The sequence below is a fragment of the Coloeus monedula genome (genome assembly GCF_965178545.1).
Source record: "Coloeus monedula genome assembly, chromosome: 12".
Lineage (NCBI taxonomy): Eukaryota > Metazoa > Chordata > Aves > Passeriformes > Corvidae > Coloeus > Coloeus monedula.
Window position 1 is genome coordinate 17,746,892 of NC_138792.1, and position 19,908 is coordinate 17,766,799.

The following is a 19,908-nucleotide window of genomic DNA, read 5'->3' on the forward strand; positions in this document are numbered from 1 at the left end:
AACTGAGGCATTCACTCCTTAGCATGCTGAATAAGGTCTTTAATGGATTGGAGAAAAGTTGGTCAATGAGGATTTTTTTGCTTGATCACCAATCTCCTGCATAGTATTAATTATCTGAAACAAAGTAAATTGACTGTTAAATAACCTCAACAATTCAAACAGGAAAGTGGTTAGAAGAAAGAAGTGACTTCTGCTTCAGGGTAAGTGCAGCACTGTATTATTTCATTTCATACCATGAAGTACAATCTTCTGAGTAGTTGAAAATACTGAGGGCCATCACAAACCCAGCGTCCTTATAAAACAAAGTCATTTTATTCTGTTTTCATACCCCATGTACTGCTGTTATACTATAATACAAAGATTATTTTTCCTCTCTAGTGGCACAGCAAAAGTAGAAGTGTATTTGCATGTTCCTTGACAATTTTAGATTATAAATCATCCTAGCTACTAATGAATAAATGCAATTTTAAAATCTAGATTTTTCTTTTTCATATTCCAAGGATTTCCATTTCTTTTTGAAGTGTATAAACTAAAACTGATATCACAATTTATTATAAGGAACATATTAATGGGATAAGAGGCTTTCCTTCACTCTTTTTGGTCTGATCATGAGCTAGTGCCAGCAAGGTAAATGAGAGTCTTTAAGCCATACCCTAAACTCTGTTCAGCCCTTTCTGCTCACTGAATTTTCTCACCTCTGAATGTAAAAAGAAAATTACAATTCCAAAATCACACAAGAAGCATTTCAGATCCAATCCTGCTAGTTATACATGGTGAGGCACCTTGTTAAAATACATTTCTAAATAAAATATAAAATGATACAGCAGATAAAAAGTCATTGTGGGTGAGCCCACAGCAGTACTTGTATGAACAGTGGGAATGATGGGCTCTGAGCAGCTGCTCTAGTGTGGGACAGGACAGCCAACTAGTGCTGTCCTACAACAATTCAAGGGATTTCACCCCCTGTGCTTTTAAATTTTTTTCCTGTGGGAAGTAGAGCACATTGTTATTGCAGAGCCACGAACCACAAGGGCAAAGGATCAGGCAGTACCAAACCCAGCCTGCCATCCTTTCCCTCAGCATTCTCTACCCCAGAATTGCCGTGGAGAGGTGGCAGATGGGGCTCCAGGTGCCGCAGAGCCAACACTCATTAGATGTTCCCCAGCCAGACCTTTGCTCAGTGCTCATCTGTTGTTTCCCCCTCCCCACTCACCTCCTGCTGCCCCTCTAAATCCCCTCTGCCCCAGCATGGACCCCAGAGAGCAGAATCTGCTGGTACAAGGCAAGGCCTGACCTGCATAAAGTGGGCTGTGACCATCCTGAATGATTTTTGCTATAAACACACACTTCTGAACAGAGCTCAGTTTTCCAAAGCCAGTGACATACTTGTGATTTGAACAGCAAGTTCTAGACATCTGCTCTCTTGTCTGAAAATGCCTTGCATCATATTTATGGCAATTACTGGTGCTCAGCTCTAGCTGGTACAAGAGCAGAGCCCTGCAGCCAGGCTGTCCCGGCCTTTGGAAGGAGGAGAGAGACGTCTTCGTGCTTTGATTTCCTCTGCCAGGTGTTGTCCCACTGTCAGCACAGCCTGACCCAGGCAGCCCAGGGTTAAGAGGTTAATAGGAACAAAGTGGGGGCACTGAGCTATCTGGATCAGGTCAGTAGGGATGAAGTGGGTGCACTGGGCTATCTCTGCAGACAGGCACCTTCCACCAAACCTCAGGTGCAGGATGGCTCTGCCTTCAAAGGGAGATCACACAAACAAAGCCTCTGCTCACCAGCTGGTTCTGACTTCACTTCCAGCTCTAAAGCCTTCCTTCAGCTGAAAGCAGATTTTTATCTCTGCCTCGTCAAGTTGCTTCTGGGGTGCTGCTGCCTGCCAGGCTTCTTAACCCTCTGTGCCTCAGTCCTTCAGAGGGCTTCCCAAGCCCGTAAATAACGTAAGTATAAAAGTTGTAAACACTGTTTCTTGTCGTGGTCTTCCCAAGAGAGTATTCTTCTATTTTATATCAAAGCAGTTTTATTCCTTGTAGCTCCAGCTGTCACAGCCGAATTCCAGAGCAGGTAACACCCTGCACGCCACAGTGCAGCACCATCCTAGGGTTTGGCTCTGCAGAGAACTTGGGTCACATTAAAATTCAAAAGCTTTGTTTGAGGCTCTTTTCATTAGCCGGTACAGATCACCATGCGTGTATTGCTTACTGTTGTTATTTATGACTCCAATAATCCTCACCACATCTACAAAGCCTTCCGGAAGCTGTTCCTTATTTCCATTACAATGGGATGACTTGGGGCTTGCTTTCTGCTGACCCTTGTAGAAACTTCTTTATTAACCAGGGCAACGTGCTGCATGCAGGTAACCTTCCTGAGCTGGCAAACCCAACAGTGTTTCCACATTTTATATTACAGCACCTTTTTACCCCCGAGGAGTATTACTGCAGTTTCTGTAGTTTCCTACTGAAGCATAAACAGTTTCTTATGGTCTGTGTAAAACAGAGGCTGTTGTGATCATATTTTACTGCTTTCCAAGAAATGCTCTTTTTTTAATTGCTTGTGAGAAGGAATTAACAGCTCTTCCAAGCTGGTGAAGCAAGAATGAGGTTTTAAGGCAATATTTTCTCTGCATTTAGTTCCTTTGTAACCAGTGGGATAGAATTTACCTGAAATGCTTTTTATAAAAGCTCCTATGTAAATCAGGGTGTCTGTTTGGGTTTAATGCCTGGAGGAAAAGTGAAACTTTTTATATGTGATGAATATGTCTCTAGATGTCACAGTGACTTAAAATATGGGATTGTTGTGGGCACTCACCCTAAAATCCATACCTTCCCAAATGCCTGTTGAGCAGAATTGGTGAACACTTTTTAATTTCAGAGACAGAGCTTTCAGTGAGTGGCCAGTGTAGAACAGTGCAGAAGGTATCGCTCCACCACTGCAGAGGTGTTTTGCCCTAACATGGTACTATAGAAATTTTATTCTGTGTGACTGTGCTATGTGGCCTTACAGCACAGTAAGCATGTTGGGGAAACAAACTGACAAAATTAAGAATTTCAGGTTTATCATTAAGAAGGATATTCATTATACAAGATTCTACAATTATGTTATTGCTACATGACCTTGCAGAACAAAGTTATGTTCTCAGTTAGGGCTTGCCTGATGCTGCCAGAGGAATCCAATTCAAAATAGGCTGGGTTGAGAAACGAAGTTCACATTCTTCTCTGCAGAGTGAGATTTTGAGTAAGTAACAAGCCCCATCCTTTCTAGATAAGAGCCACGTGGTGTTCCATCTGTAATGATGAGGGCTAGGAATGACAGGACAAGGGGGAATGACTTCCCACTGACAGAGGGCAGGATTAGATAGGATACCGGGAAGAAGTTCTTCCGTGTGAGGGTGGGGAGGCCCTGGCACAGAGTGCCCAGCTCCCCTGGGAGTGTCCAAGGCCAAGGCAGACGGGGCTTGGAGCAGCCTGTGATAGTGGAAGGTGTCACTGCCCATGGCAGGGGGTTGGAACGGGATGGGAATTTAAGGTCTCTTTCAATCCAAGCCATCCTGGGATGCTCAGATCAGCTGGTCACTGAAGGCAGCCCGTGCTCTGTGGTGCAGGGATGCAGGTACAGAACGTGCTCCTTTCCCTGGCAAGCTGCTGCCTCCTGCGAGCCGGCAAAGGCGACCGCGGCTCCTGCAGGTGTGAAAGGTTTTCTGGCGAAGTTCATAACCTCCCGTGAAAAGAATATTTAAGTCATTTGAGTAGCAGATAACTATGGGTTTACACTCCCGCTACACACGTTGTAAAGAGAACGACAGCAAAGGGCTTTACTGAAAGCACAGGGCTTTGCTTTTCTGCCAGCGGCGCTGGGTGACGTTTGGCTGCGGGGCTGTAATACCGGGAGCGCTGTCGGTCCGAGCCCGTTCCCGGGCAGGCGGCGGTGCCGCAGCCGGGCCCTGCCCGGGGCGGGGTTGGGCCGGGGCTCCCCGCCCGCAGGTGCGGCCCGCCCAAGGCGCGGCCCGCGCAGGTAAAGCCGGAGCGGCCCCGCAGCGCCGCAGTCCCGCCGCGATGTTCGGGGCGCAGCAGCAGCTGCAGCCACCCGCGCTGCCCCCGCACCTCCAGCAGCAGCAGCAGCACCACTACTACCGGCGGCAGCAGCACTACAGCACCCTGCCCGCCCGCCGGCCCTGCCCCGAGCCGCCGCCCTGCCCCGAGCCCCCGCCGTGCCCGGAGCCGCCGCGGCCGCTGCCCTGCCTGGACCCCGCTCCGCACCAGCAGCAGGACGGCGCCGTGGCCTACGACCGGGTGCGCGCCTACGGGCCGGGCTGCCGCCGGGTCAGCACCTCCTGCTCCTCCCGGGCCGCCTCGCCGCTGGACAGCGGGCACGGCTGCGACTCGCCACAGGTACGGCGGACACGGACCAGCCCTGAGCTGCCCGGGCCCTCGGGCGCTGCTCCCGGACCCGGGACCCGGCTCCTGCCCGGGCCCTCGGGCGCTGCTCCCGGACCCGGGACCCGGCTCCTGCCGGGATGAGGCGCCGTCGAAGCCGGAGCCCGACCCTGGGAGCTGCGGGTGCGCCCGGAGGGTCGGGCCGGGCTCCCCCGGGCGTGGGACGGGTCCAGCCCCGGCCCCCTCCGCCCGCGCCGGGCGCTTCCCGGCGGAAAAGCCGCCGCAGCCGCTCCCCACCGTCCCCAGCCCCGCCGGGCTGTCCCCAGGCAGGGATGCGGGCAGTGGCACCGGCCCCAGCGCGGTGTCACCCGTGTCCGCCCAGCGCCGGCACCCTCTTAAGGCAGAACGCTGTTTTTTGCCGGTTCTATCGCGGCAGAGCAGCGATCCCGCCGCAGGCGGGTGCTCCCTTCCCACGCCGGGATGTCACCGCGCGGCTCTGCTGACTTGGGGCTGCTCATGTAAATAGAACACGAAGCCCGTGTGCTTATTAGTTCTCTTTGAATCGATGGTGCTTAATAAGGTCCGCGACTGAAGTGTTGGAGTTGGGCTTGGAAAGCCCTCACAATGCAGTTCAGCAGGTTTGTTGTGAGTGTATTCAAGGCATGGCTTGAAAGTATCGGTGGAATTTAATGCAACTGGTGTATTGAAACTAGAAACCAATAGTTTAAGAACAGATTTGACTGCAAAACCAGAAATGGAGATCAGAATTTATTCTCAACACATTTTCCTTCATACAGCAGAATATCATTAACATTGATAGGATTGCTCTGCTATACTCAAATGGCAACGTACATTTGTTTCAAGATGAGCTCCTACTGAGTTTTCTTTCCCGTGTTATATTTACCTGTCAAAAAAAAATCTGGATGAAGACCAATACAAGACCTGAATTCCTTTGAAAGCAGTATTTGCATGGTTTGAGGGCTGCCTTCCTCTCCAGCATGGTTTATGTAAATCCTGGGAAGTGAGCAAGCGGCTGGGCTACTACAAGGACAAAGAGGAAACAGCCTCAAGCTGTGTTAGTGGAGGTTTAGGTTGGATATTGGAAAAGATTTCTTCATGGAATGGGTGGTTAAACATCAGAGCACACTGCCCAGGGAAGCGGTGGAGTCACCATCCCTGGAAGTGTTCAAAAATGTGTGGATGTGGCACTTAAGGACGTGGCCAAGTGGTGGCCTTGGCAGTGCTGGGGAGTGGCAGCACTCGATGATTTTGGTGGGTTTTTCCAACCTGAATGAGTCTGCGATCATCATGGCTTTGTAGGAGTTGGTTATGGCAGAGCCATTCCCTCTATCCAGGTTGTTAATCCTCTTTTGCAAGATGTAGGGCAGGAGTGTAAACACAGGTCTCTCACCTCCCAGATAAGTGATCTGCTCAGCTAGGCTGGATGATAGTCTGAATTGCAGTTAATTAATTAAATATTCACTGGCATAAACCCTGCAGTCCCAGGCTTCCTCTGCCTAGATAAGTATGTGAACAAGGATTACAGGCTCAAATGCTGTCGCTGCTCTATGGAGGATGTTTCATTTTCAACATCTGTTGTAGTCACTGAATCCATTATGTCCTGCTGATGAAAACTAATTTCTTGCTGAAGTGTTTTGCTGGACGAGACTTTAAAAACAAGAGGGTGTAGCTCAGTCAGGCTCTGTGTGGGTTGCAGTTTCAGTGGTGGAGAAGGAAGGCGCCTAATACAGATTATTAGGAAGTTACTAAGCAGAAAACAGTAACAGGGAAGTCAGCTAGGAGAAGGCAGAAGTGGCATGCTTGGTGCTGAATGGGAGTTGCCAGAGAGAAGCCCTGGGAGGGGTGTAGGGCATTCCCAAAGAGTGGATCAGTTGCCCTTTGAGCTGTAGGGCCCACGTAAAGTGAATAATGGACCGATACTGAGCTCACATCTGTGTTTGTTGTAACACGAGAGTTTGGGGTTAGTGGCAGCCCCGAGCTGTAGTTTCAGCTCTGTACTGCTGGTAAAGCAAAGGACTGTCTTTGAGCAATATTTAATTTGCTTCTGCAGAGCTTTTGTGGATTAACAATAACAGACATCTACATCCCTGTTGATACAGTGCTAGTCTTCAGTCATGTGGCCGGGGTGTGCTCTTGTGTTTATTATGTACACTTTCAATATGCTGGAGAGAGGGAGAGTTTGAAATTAGTGTGTGCACAGAGTACATGTGCTGGTACTTTTTGTGGTTCAGGATTCAGGTTTTTTTTTTACTTTCTTGATGTAACTTTGTTTTGTCCTTGGAATAATTCACAGCAAATTTTGCTCTGCTTCATCTAAATGAGAAGTATTGAGAATAAATTCCCTTCCAGTGTGGTTTATGTGTATGAATCCCTTCACCGTGGTCATGAAAAGATAATATATGGAATGACACTTGCAAGATGTTTGCAGAGGCCAAAACTCTGACAGGGTTTGTAGGGATTTTCTGTCCATGAGAGAAATTTTGGGAGTCAGGTGTTTGTGTGGCTGGGCTCAGTTCTGTGACGTGCAAAGGGCTCCCATGAAAATGGTGTAATATTAACCAGCTCCAGGGCTGGTCTGTGTTGTAACAGCCTCAAACACAGCCTGCCATTTCCCCATTTCACCTGCCAACTGGAACTCATAAATTATGATTAGATGACTGGATTGCTTGTAATTAGCAAGACAATGTGTTGTGGATAAAGGCCTTTGACATAGATGAAATTCTTACTTTCATCTCTGTGTTGGCTGAAGCCAAGGGGAACCTGTTGAAATAAAAGTGAGAAGACCAATTGCTTCTACATAAAATTGGCTCACAGTAAGGATAAATCTATCAAATGCTTATTTTAATATTTAAAAATCTTAAAGACTGCAAAAAATATTTATGAAAGTGTTAGTGTTATCTTTGGAAAGTCTCCTTATAAACCCTATGGCAGGGGTTGGAATGGGAAGAACTTTAAGGTCCCTCCCAAACCACTCTGTGATTCTGTAAAATAGACCCAGACTGACTGGTCAGGCTATTATAAATTCCAAACCCAGTCATGCCACTGAAACCCACAACAGCACTGGGCTTTGCCTTTGGAATCCCACCTTCCCCTTCCTTCTCCCAGTTAGAAAATGCTGCGTCTCCAAACTCTGCATCTTGTGACTGCACTGAGAGAGTGTCCTGAGCTACGCCCCTTGGGAATGCTGGAAAATGGAAACAGCCCGAGATCCCTTTCCAAGGCAGTCTCCCCAGTGCTGGGGGACAGCTCCAGAGGCCTTGGAGGTGGCATCTCCTTGTGTGGAGCCGGGAGCTGTGCGTGGGCAGCGCAGGCTGGCACAGGCACAGTGCTTCTACCTCTTGGTCCCCTCCCAGCCTGTGCCAGTCCAGCCTGCTTGGCTGGAACGGGAGAAAGGGCAGGCAAATCCATGTTTGTAAAGCAGTTCTTTGAAAATGAAAGAGTTTGGGTATCTCGAAAATAAGCATAATTTTATCCAGGCAAAATATTTGTAGGTTCTGTATAATATTGCATATACAATGAGGCTGTCCTCGTGAATATTATAAAGGTCTGTTACAACTTAAAATGCTCCAGACTCCTCAGTTGTGGGTTTATTCCTCTGAGAACACCCTGGATGTATTATCCTCTCTGGACTTTGAGTTAGTCCTGGCACATTTCTCCAACCTTTCAGCGAATTCCAGAGCTGTTGTTTAATGTTACACAATGGCCATGTGGTGTCCCTGCGCTGGAATGAAGCACTCCCTGCCATCCCACGGCTCTCCTGTGTCACAGCTCCCTGTGCTCCAGCACGGACACTGGGATCAAGCTATGTCTGCTCTGAGACTTGGCTGAAGGAAGGACCAGTGGCCATCCCTTTGTTGAGTATCTCACTTTTTAGTTCCAGCTCTGCAGATGTCAGTGATGTGGGACTGGGCTGCAGGTTCCACCTCTGCTGCCTCCTCTCGGTGTTGTGTCCCCACACTCAGAGTCCTGCTGGCACCACTGGCACACGGGGTGGGAGCAGCACTGAGCAGCTTCCCAAGTTTCTGCAGCACTTTTAATTTTGAAATTTCTTAGTTACTTTGACTGCTACAAAAACAGTTTCTTTTCCACTTTTGTTTCTCTTTCCTGGTGCTGTTATGATTCACCCTTGGGAAGTTTGGAAAAGTGCTCCAGGCTTCCTAAACTTATCCAACAGTTGTCAGGAAACCTGACCTACTTCAGAGCTGCTCTCACCTGGCTGAGAATGTGTCTGAGACTGAACTGCAGCCACATAAACTTCCCCCTGGGTCTGGGGAAGAAATGATTCATTATGAAAATTGGAGGTTTGTGCTGTGAGGGAGAATAAACAGGATGCTGCAAACTGACAAATTGCCCAGTTCTTAGATTGGATTCAGTGGGAACTCTGCTTGTTTGGGTAAAGTCCTGGATGTGAAGAGTTGAAGCAAAGTGTGATTTGTTGGAACTGGTGGAGGACAGCATCTACAATTGCTTGTAGACAGTACTGGGGCAAAACCTGAAGAAATCTATTTGAAAACAAAGCTGCTGCCAGGGACAGATTTTTGTAATTTGAAAAGGTACATCTCATTTTTCGTTCAGGAATGTGCAGATGCTCTGTGTGGGCATCGTTCCCATAGATGGCAATTGTGGAGTTGTGTGAACTGGATGTGACCCAGTGGGTTGCTGGGTGGCTTCTCTGTCCACTTCTGAGTTTAAGCAAAATCCAAATTTTCATGCCTTAGTGAAACAAAACGAATTGATGGTGTATCTCTATCTACACCACTGAGTTAGATGTGTAACATGAAAAACTGAAAGTAAAAGAGATGGACTGGAACAGGGACATGGGATCCAGGAAGCCTTATCCAGCTTTGATTTGTGCCTGTTCTGCTGCACTTACAGAAAATATGGACTAATTACCTCAGACCTGCAAAGAGGGGACTGAGGAGAAACCCAGCTCTTAAAATGCAGTGATGGGTTGTGTCTTGCCATGCTGCACATGGGCCAATTCCTTTGGGGTGGGAAGGCCCTGGGTTTAAAACATCTCCAGGTGATTGTGGCCAGTGGATCCCAAAGTATTTTCCGCCAATGTCCGTAATCAGATTCCTTTGGGAATCTATGAAGGCCTGAGCTCTGCCAGGAAAGGTGTTAGAGGTTGAAGTGCAATAATCTCTGAACCTTTTTCCCTTCCTTGCAGGGCACCATTCGCAGGATCATTATCGAGAACCCGGATCAGGTAGGGAAACTGTGTTGGAGTTCCCTCAGCTCCTTCCCCAGCTGCCTCCACGGGGCACAATAAACACTTTGAAAGCACACAGCTCACACCTCTGAGGGTGAGAGATGGAATTCTGAGGGATTGAAAACACTGCAGAATGGCCAGTCAGGCTCCCACCTCTCAGCACCTAAGTCTTCATGAATATTGATTAACTACTAACTGCTTCTACTGTATTTTTTTCACACAGTCCCTATGCAAGCACAGCCACTTTGTTTCCAAATGGACACACACTCAAATGTACACATCCTAAAGGACATCTCACATGTCTTTAAATTACCTGGTTTTGGTCAAAATTACACTGATCCTGAGTTTGCTGTTTGACAAGATTTAAGGATGTTTTTATTTATGTGTTTTACAGGAGCCATTATCCCCTTTTCTTAGAGGGGCAAACTTCTGTCCTGGAAATAATGTCATCTATGAAAAGACAATAAGAAAATATGAGCTATTAAATCCCCTCCAAGTAAGCTGGGTGTTTGTATTATCTATTGCAAAAAGAAAATTGAGGTGGTAGCAGGAAATTTATGTTTCTGGGTTGGTTTGGTTCTGGGTTTTTATTTGTTTTTGTTGGGAGTAGCTGCCAATCTGAGAACTGCCTTGTTGTGATCTAGGACACATTCTCAGGGTAAATGAAATAATATTTAAGGAGAGCAGAAGGTGGAATGTTTGCCATATTTTTCCTGAGAATTTTTTTATTTATTAACAATGAAAACTGCTTTGTATCTCTAATACTGTCAGTCTGTATCTGAATAGTGACTGTGAATTAGTTTCTTGCAGTAGCTTCACAACAGAACAACCAAGATAAATTTTTGGAAAAAAAAAAGTTAAAAAGACAACTTTTTTTTTTACTGACTCTTGAAACAATATATATTTGGCAAACTTGTCTGAAATTTCATCTTAAAACTGGTGTTTTGTCAATAGCAAAAATATTGCTCCATTTTATTGCTCTGAAGTATTTCCAACAAGAAAAAAAATTTGAAATTTAGCATATCTCAGAGTTATTTACCTGGGGGGAGTTTTAACTTCAGTTTAAAAAACCGAAGTATTCATGGCACTCTGGATTTTAGACAGGTGAATTATCTGTGATGTCCAGTCTCTGAAGCAGAAAAAGGAAAAAAAAAGTAATTATAAGTAATAGCTTCTTTCTTTCTGCGGATGATGTGCAAAGAAAAGAATAAAAAATCGTGGAAGTCCTGGAAACTATAGTTCTGGTTTTTGTTAAGTGGGGTATGTTTAGATTTAGGTCAAATCAGGAGTGTAGTTTTGAAGGAAATTTTCATGTGTAATGGGACATCCACTTTGGGAAAGGTGTCTCTCCTGTGCTTTTCACTGGCAGATTCTAAAATTGGAGGGAAATGGTGAATTATGACCCTGGAGCATAAAAGTGTGAGGCAAACTCACTTTCAGGTAGGAATAAAAAAAAAAAAAAATTATTTGGATTATTAAAACATCTGAAAGCACCACCAGCCTTGCCAGTCACAGACACATTTCATTCGCGATTGAGGTTAATCTCCCACCCCATCCAGACGTGTCCAGCACTAACAAGTCCGGTTGTGTCGGCAGGAGAGGCAGTTCCAGGTGTGCCAGGCGGAGCAGTGCCCGCAGTGCCCGCCCGCCCTGCCGGTCCCGGTGACCCAGCAGTGCCAGCAGACACAGACGGGCAGCGCCTGCGAGCTGTGCCCGGGCAGCGACGAGAGCCGGGGACACACCGTGAGGAGGAGCACGGCCCCCGAGCTGGTGAGAGCTTCTTGCTGTGTTCTTAGGCAGGGAGAACACTCTGGGAATGAAGGGTTTTATGTTTGTGCAGGTTTTGTTGGAACTCTCAGCACCACAGCCCTGGAACTAAGCAGGGTCTGTATGTCTGTCTGGAACTGTTTGAGGTTTTGTCATGTGCTGTTGAGCGGGGAAATGGCTCTTTGAGGTGTTGTATTTCTCGTTGTCACAGACCTGTGCTCAGGTGTGCACTGACTGAGATCAGCCCATGGTGTTTAACTGTGCTCAGTCTCGCTGGGTTGTTTGGTTTTGTTTTTCTTTACCCATCAATTCAGTCAGGTTCCACCTGTCAGTCTGTACACACAGACTGAGGGAAGCACAGCTCTGCCTCGAGTTTGGGAGAAAACACACTTTGCTTTATAACCTCGGCAAACATCAGCTCAGGATTCCTCTCCTCCTGCGCTGATCAACCAGGGCTTCAAATATATTTCAATTTGATGCAAAAGTTGTTGACACAGATTCACTGGAAGCACAAAAGGAACTTCCTGGTATAGCTGTAGCCTGTTAGTGCAGCTGGAGAGGGAGTGCAGCAGGTACCTCCTGTGCACCCAGTTGGTGTTTGGGTGACAAACACCCTGGGGACCTCAGTGTCAGACCTGTGCAGAACCTTCCAGAGCTTGACACTCCCATCAAGCAGCTTGAGACACTCAGCTTGGGCTGATGTTCCTATAGAGCTGATGACAAATGACAGCACTGCTCTGGAAGCAGGACTTAGTGCCTGTTGTTCTAAAGGAAGTAATTCCTCTCTGTACAGTTTGTTGAAAGCCAGCAGACATGGAAGACTCACCACCAAGGAAAGTGTAAACAAATTGCAAATGTCTAAGAGCAGCCAGACCCAAGTCCATTCTACCTGTAGCATTCTCATGTTCAGCTTTCCTCCCGAAGAAGGGATCCTGTTCTGATCTCCTGCCTGTCTCCTGCCAGGTGAGCTGCCCCCAGGACAACCCCGAGCAGCTGGACTGTCGCTTCTTTGGGGAGCTGCTGGCCGAGCTGCACCGCAAGAGCACTGACCTGTACAGCTGTTTGCTGCAGCACGTGGAGAAGATTGGCACAAGGTATTGCCACTGGATCTGTCATGCCTGTGTCCCAGACATCCAGCACTGCACAGCTGACAGGGATGGTGGTGCTTGTGGATTGGTTGTACTCTTTTTTTCTTCCTGACAGCTAGAATTGACTGGATGTTTTACACATTCATCTGATTTGCAAGTAACTGAGGACATAAAAATGCTGTGAGCCAAGGAAATTTATTGAATTTGATGCTTAGGAATTGTCTCACACGTGTTGGTACACTTGAGCAAACAAGTACTTACAGCACATGCTGACATATATTTCATGATACAATTGCTGTGTCCTGAAGAAACAACCCAAATGTCCAAAGTTCCTCTGTCCTGTTGAAATGTTGTTTCAACGTGTTAATGGATTAAAGGACAGCCACCAGGCATAAAGCTCAGTCTCTACACCCAAATGAACATTAAGCATGTTTTCTGCAGACCATCTGTGGGAAGAAGTGAGATTCAGAGCCTGCACAACCTTCCCCCTTCCCTCCCAATCGCCCTCATTCTTCCCCCTCACTCCTGGTCTCGTCTGGTGCTTTCAAGGGTTACTGAATAAGGAAAGTGGTCCTGTAGCAGAGGGAAAAAGGGAATTTAACCACCACAAAAACCCTGACAGTGCCAAGTCAACACTTGGGGCAGGGTATTGCAGCAGAGTTATTATCCAGCAAACCATTATCCAAGCAATTAAGGGAGTAATTGGGTTAACTGACCATAATTTGGGTAACTGCCCAAAGAACTGGGGACTGTCAGCCTGTGTTAGCTGTGCTGCTGTAGGACTCCGGTCTCCCGGGGAATTCCTTGCTGGAGTGGTGTTTAACAGTCACTGCCTGGCACCACAGAGGGAAGGTAATGACTCTTGAGCTGATAAAGGCCCTTCCTTGCTCTGTATTGTCCATCAATCTTTTAGTGGTGAATGTGGGCCTGAATCCTGAAAGTTCTCAAGCAGCTTTGCGTTAACAGATCCTTGGATTTTGTGTTTTACAGGAACCACGACATCGAGTTAACATGCCAGGTAAGGCCCAGGCTGCCCCCTGACACTGGTGGGGGGGTTCAAGCAAATTAGCTAAGCCAGTTGCAATGAAGGAGGCTGGTCTTTGTTAGTTAATGACCCCTGCTTGGCAAAAAACATTCAGAGCCTGAAACCTACTGCCAGGCAGGTATAAATGTGATAATACTGAAAGCAAACTTGAAGAATTCGCATTATTCCAGTATGAGAGTCAAATTTTGGAAGTCTCTCCTGCCAATAATAGTTTCACTGGAAAATGACTTGCACAGGTACCTGTATTTTCAGAATGTTTTTTTTTTGCAAGGGCTCCATCACTCCCTGGCCTGTGAGTGCTGCTGAGCAGCAGGTGCTGCACCTTTGAAGGCATTCAGTGTGAATGGGGCAGAAATACCTGTTCAGGGCTCACCTGAAGGAAGCAAATGCCACTGAATCCTGGCAGCATCTCCTGTTGGTCATCTGGGGTTTACTGGCAGCCCATTCACTGGTCAGAAACACAAGGCATTTCCCCACCATGGACTACTGGGAGTTGTAGCATCAGCTGTTAATCCCTGAGAGAGGACTGGTTAGAATACTGCTTTTAAAATAAATTTTAAATTTAAGGATTTGAATATATGCTTCATGTATCACTTCATCTCACTTTGTACATGCCTCACATATAAAAGACTTTGGAAGTTTTCTGGATAGACTTTGATCTATTTTTGTTCTTATTTGCCTTGTACTAAGGATGTTTTTCATAGCAGAGCTGTGTAATTAATGAAGAAACCACATTACTATCTACCAGGCAAAATTCTTAATCAAGATGTCTCCCCTTTCCTCCCTTCTTTGCTTAGACTGAAGATATTGAGGAATTAATTCCCAAAGGACTGTCTGAAGCAACAAAGCAGCAGATTCGTTATCTCCTCCAGGTATGGGAGCGTGGCAGCCTGTAGGAACTGGGTGCAGTAGGAGTTGGCTCACAAGGAGATGGGACTTGGTACATCACACACTTCACTCTGCATTCCCTCATTCCACTGTTTCTACAGTAAAGGGGGTGGAATGGTGGTGTTAAGGGAAGTGCCAGCTGGACCCACAGTCCACTTGTGTCTTTTAAACTGAGCTTTACTGGGGCTTTCCTGCAGTTTCAGTGGAAACTCTTGGCTTTAGACCACTGAGAGAACAGAGACCTTTCATCTTTCTGTTTTGTGTATTAAGGCTTTACTTTAAAAGCCAAACACAAATAGGAGGTGCTAAAAACAGAAGCAGAGCCTGAATCCCATGTGCACACAGCCCAACCCCATGGCTGGGCACGGAGCAGGCAGGGAGGGGTGGGGAGGGAGCTGGAGAACCAGACAGGAGGACAAAACCCTTTACACCTGAACCACAGCAGCAATGGTTCTGTTTGTTGCCAGATGCCAAAAGCACAGCTCAGCACTCAGAGCTGCCTTTGCCAGGCAGGAGTGTCAGAGCAGGATCCAGAGCAGCCTCAGCAGGAGCATCCTGATCTGGGCTCCCTCAGGTAGGGGGAGGGTGATCCTACCGGGGAGCTGCACCTTGGAATTACTTCCTGGTAAAAAAAAAAAATCCATTGGAATGGAGTTGTGAAGGAGCAGCCTGGACTGAGTTTGCAGCTGCCCTGCTCTGACCTCCCCAGTCCCTTCCACCTGGAATTATTCTGTGCTTCTCTTACAAGGAAGATGGACATCAACCCCCAAATATTCCATGGCCTCACGCTGGCACACTGTCCCAGGAGGCTGGTTCAGCTCCAGGTGAAAAAGCTGGAACAGGCATTTCCTGTTGTCTATGTGTCCAGCTGGTTTTACACCCACACAGCTGTGATTAAAAAATGCAGCCAAAATGGTTTTTGGGGAACCAGGTGTTTTCAGGATACACCCAGAGTGTTCCCAGACCCCTTGGCCACTGGGACAGAGCTGGGAGGGAAGGGTTTGCACAGCCCAGGATCCCAAGTTGGGAATGCCCAGAGGCTCCTCTAAGGACACAGAGAATTCCACAGGAAAAGCACACGGCACCTCTGGGCTTTAGCAACCTCTAGCACGAAGCAATTGCTGAGTGGGGTTTTCCTTACACTTTTATAGTCTAAATTTCACCATTTGACTCAATTCCTTCTTTCAAACTACCCTGTAGTGTATTACACAATAAAACCAACAAAACCATACAGCAAAAGTGAAATTCCACTTTAATTATAGAACAAACAAAAAGTTGAGTTACACTAGGAATGAAGGCTCAGTCACACCACAGCACCAGTGGGGATAAAAAACTGGGCAAGGGCCAATCCCCATACGGATAGAGAGCTCATCCTTCCAAGTTAAGGGAACATGCAGGAGGATTTCACTTTTGTCCAGACAGTAAAAAACCACGGTTTTTGCACAGAATATTCAGCCCCTTCCAGGAGAGTCACAACTTGAGGAGTTATTTTGTGTGTCCTTTCAAAGTCTATTCTTCTTCTTTTAAATATTATAAATGTATCATGAAATGCAGCAATTTATGCTTTCACCTGAATCAATACACGACTATTAGAGACATTGAAATTAACATTCCAAAGGAGAAAAGTGTTGGGCTGTGGTCACTTCTGGTTTTCTCTTTCATCCAGGTGATTCCTTTCATCTTTGGGATCTTTTTCCTTTTAAAGGGAGGAGTTGGCTGTATGAGCTTTTTCAATTTAAATTTTTAAAAATGTTAATTAAGTTCCCTCACCCTTGAGCCCAAAGCTTTGCCAGATCTCAAACATGACTCATTTCTCTTTTCAGGCAGGGCAGCAATTTCTAAAAATCAGTGTAAGCACAAAGCTTTGAAAGCTCACATAGTAATTGTGCAATATTAACAATTTATTTTTCACTTTATTGGTGTACAAAGGCGCAGTTCCTTACTCTGTTGTTCCTTCCACGTTAACAACGTTTTCCTGTGTTACAAGCAGAAATTGAACACTGGCATTTGCAGAACAAAGTGCAATGAAAATGTTTCTTGTAGAAACTGTGGGCACTTCAAAGGACGTGCAATGGTTTTAGAAGTTACTGTCAGCTGTAAAGCAGTTTCTGTTGTACCTCTTGTCAGGCATATTGTAAACAAAGCTGCCTAATTAATCCCAATTACCCTTTCAATTTCTCCCCTCCCAGATGAGAGTGACATCGGACAAATCCCTGAGACTTGTGCTTTCCACGTTCAAGAATCTGCGTGAGGAGCTCTGCCATTTGCAGGATGACCTGGGGGTGAGTCCTGTTCCTCACTGCCCACGGCTCATCCAGCTGTTCCCAGCTGGCAGCAGGAGCCCAGGGCTGGCATTCCAGGCTGTGGCTGCGCTGATGGCAGTGGCTGCTCTGTCAGTGCCTCGGGGGGGCCTGGATGCAGGCAGCAGATCATTCCTGTTGGGGAAGCAGCAGTGTTTCTCACACCAGCCCAAGTGCTGGCACTGCTGGGAATGTCACAGCATTGTCCTGGAAAATGCAAAGTTGAGGGAGAAGGAGTTTGAACTTGAGCCCAGAACAAGGAGTCTGTGCAGTAGGCTTAGTTTTGTGGTGGGTTTTGTTTGTTTGGGGTTTTTTTTGTTGGCTTCTATTTAAATTGTTTCTGGGACAGACTGGAAGGGCAGTGTCCGGGATCCCAGCGCTCACCACCCAGCACAAAGCCACAGGCACTACAGTGTGTGCTGTGTACCTAAACCCCAGACTTTCAAGAAAGTTGAGCATTCTCTTGATTCTAAAACATCCCTTTACTAAAAGCTGCATGTGTTGCACTTTATGGGAAGAGTTTACTGAAAAATTGCAGCTTTTGACTGTGAGCTTTTGACTTTTGTCCTGCAGAAGCTGGAAACAGACAATGTCTTGCTGAAGAAGGATTTGGCTTTTAAGGATTCTCAAGTAAAAGAATATGAAACAATGTTGGCTTCTCTGAGGGAGAACAATCGTCAGCAGCAGGTGAATCTAGACCTTTTCAGTGTCATTCCAGGCAGCCAAAATAGGGGCAGTTTGCTGACTTTTGGGTACTCTGAGTAACTGCTGCCTGCTGTGTGTATGATGCTGTTGCTCCCCTGGGGAATTCCATGTGCTCATTCCCTCTGTACTTTCCAGCAAGGGCTCAGGGACAGCACTGCCAAATGCCGCTCCCTGGAGGAACAGCTCCTGTCCCTGCGGCTCAGTGAGGGGGACAAGGACTGCCAGCTGAAGGAGCTGGAGTACAGCAAGAGGGCCCTGGAGCAGGAGATCCAGAGCCTCAAGCTGCAGGTGAGGGCTCACCTGGCTGGGTGCAGTCTGGGTCCCAGACTCGGAGGGATCAGTGTAGGAAAACTAATGATGAAAACTCTTTGTAAAATAAAAACTGGTTCTTTGCTGCAGAGCTGCTCCAGCCCAACCCTGCAGACCACGACGGACGAGCTCTCCAGCCGCTATGTGGAGATGATCAACAACCTGAGGGAGGACAAGGACAGGGAGATCCGCAGCCTCAGGGTAAGGGGCTCTGCTGGCACTGGCTGTGTGCAGGGACAGCTGCTCTTGCAGTTACAACAGCAGAGATCTACCACAAGCACTTTTTGGGTGTCTTTGGGTTCTGCAGTTACTTTACTCATAGACAGTGGTGATGGCTCAAAACCTTTACAGTAGAACAGAAAACTGTGATTTTAAAAACACCCCAACAGTTCTTCACATGAAAAAACTAGGGATCAATCTGATTAGCAGGCTGTCCTAAAGGGATATTTCATGTGTCCTGGTAACATAAGAAATTAGTCAAAAGATGCTCAACAGGAAACAAAAATAAATCTCAGTGACAGCTGTATGTAGGAAATGTCTCTCATAGCAATCAGTAATAAAAGTGTCTGGAAGCCAATTCAACTGGTTCAGTGTTGGTTTAGCTTTACAGAGTTATAAAAGAATTAAATTAATACTGGGTAGAATTCAATCCAATTAGCACTTTCTGAATTTACTGTGTGGCTCAGCTTCCTGATCTGAAAATGCCTGGGTCTCACTGTTGATGGTGTTAATGAAATGCCAGCCCCGGGGCCCTGGGTGGGTGCTGAGGGGCCCTGCCCAGAGCCCCCCACACCTGAGAGCTCCTGCTTTGTTCTGCAGTCTCAGCTGTGCCAGTTCCAGCAGGACATAACCAGGAGAGAGGGGAGCAACAGTGACTTGCAAATGAGGCTGCACGAACTGACATCGCTGCTGGAGGACAAAGAGGCTTTTATTAAACAACAGCAAGAGGTAAAATAATTCAAGTTATTTCTCTTCTAAGGGTTTTTGTGTTTAAACTTCTATGTACTGTGCAGGTGAAACCTTACCAGGAAGTCCTTTGTCCTCTCCTGGCTCAGGAATAGGGGCTAGGATTTGTTTTAACTGAATGCTGTTCCTCTGCCAGCCTTCTGGAAGAACAGATTTTCAGACTACTCTTTGAGATGAAGTTCTGCAAATATTTTGTTGTGACTTTATTGAACTGATACTTCAGAAAACATTACTTCAAATCAATGTTTGCTTTTGGTTTTCTCAGGAGCTCTTCAGACTGAAGCACGAGAAATTATCCGGCAGTCAGTCCCCTGGGGTGACAGCCATCATCACTAAAAAGTAATGTGTTATTCACCTTTCTTAAAAACACATCCTTTGGGATTTCCTTTATTTAGGCTCTGTTAAGCAACCCGTTCAACTCTCTGCAGGTATAGGAATCAGTATCCTATTCTGGGTCTCCTGTCTGATGACTACAAGGTCACATCACCTGTCAATAAATCACAAACGATTGTAATTGAGAGGACTGGAGAGATCTGGAAACATGTGAGTTTACCTGAAGATGGACTGTTCCCTCTGCACTCCCTAAGTGTTCAATTTAACTTCAAAGCAAGTATTTCCCAAACTGAGAGCTCAGGGATGCCCTCGTGGTAATTTAACTTGCTGCAAAAAGCAAAGTGACTGACTGCAGCCACGGAAGTGTCCTGGCTCTTTCGAGCAGGCAGTAATTGGTGGGTGTGGTACAAATAAAACCCTTTGTTGTTTTCTCTGGCACGTAATTACCCTGAACAAAAGCAGCAGCGTTGCCCTAACACCGGGCCCCGGGGTGTTGCTGTACTGGGCAGGGAGGCAGGGACTGTGTCCTGCTGTGCTCTCAGGTGAGGAGGGATTTGGGAGGGCTGTGCTCCCTCTGCATTAGGAGCATTAATGACTCCAAGCTATTACTAAAACATACGAAGCAGCACATCCCTGAAACTCACCTTGAGCTATGGCAGTGACTAACCCAGGAATGCAGAAGAGTGGTGACATTTTAAGGAGTGATTCAGAATAAAAATAGAAAACAGGGCTGCAGAAGCTATTTCTGTTACAGGCAGTGGCTTGTGGTGCCAAGTTTGGCTACAAGGAAAAGGCTGGAGAAATGGCAGGGTGGCCAGGCAGGGGTGGTGGTGGCTGCAGGCACAAGGTCACAGCAGCACCTGGACACAACCAAGGGGGGGACACAGCCAGGAGACAG

General features: G+C 46.8%; 1 protein-coding gene across 1 annotated transcript; it reads left to right on the plus strand.

Annotated features, from left to right (window-relative positions):
• Window positions 1-4,055: 4,055 nt before the first annotated feature.
• Window positions 4,056-19,375, plus strand: POF1B (POF1B actin binding protein; the record flags this gene model as incomplete). The annotated part of the gene is given in 15 exon segments (XM_082289156.1): window positions 4,056-4,391; window positions 9,568-9,606; window positions 10,004-10,105; window positions 11,169-11,198; window positions 11,200-11,379; window positions 12,340-12,470; window positions 13,455-13,482; window positions 14,307-14,381; window positions 16,587-16,679; window positions 17,271-17,384; window positions 17,538-17,690; window positions 17,802-17,912; window positions 18,531-18,659; window positions 18,943-19,016; window positions 19,106-19,375. Coding segments are annotated over 15 exon segments (1,818 nt in total). The 3' UTR covers window positions 19,329-19,375.
• Between the last annotated feature and the right edge of the window lie 533 nt (window positions 19,376-19,908).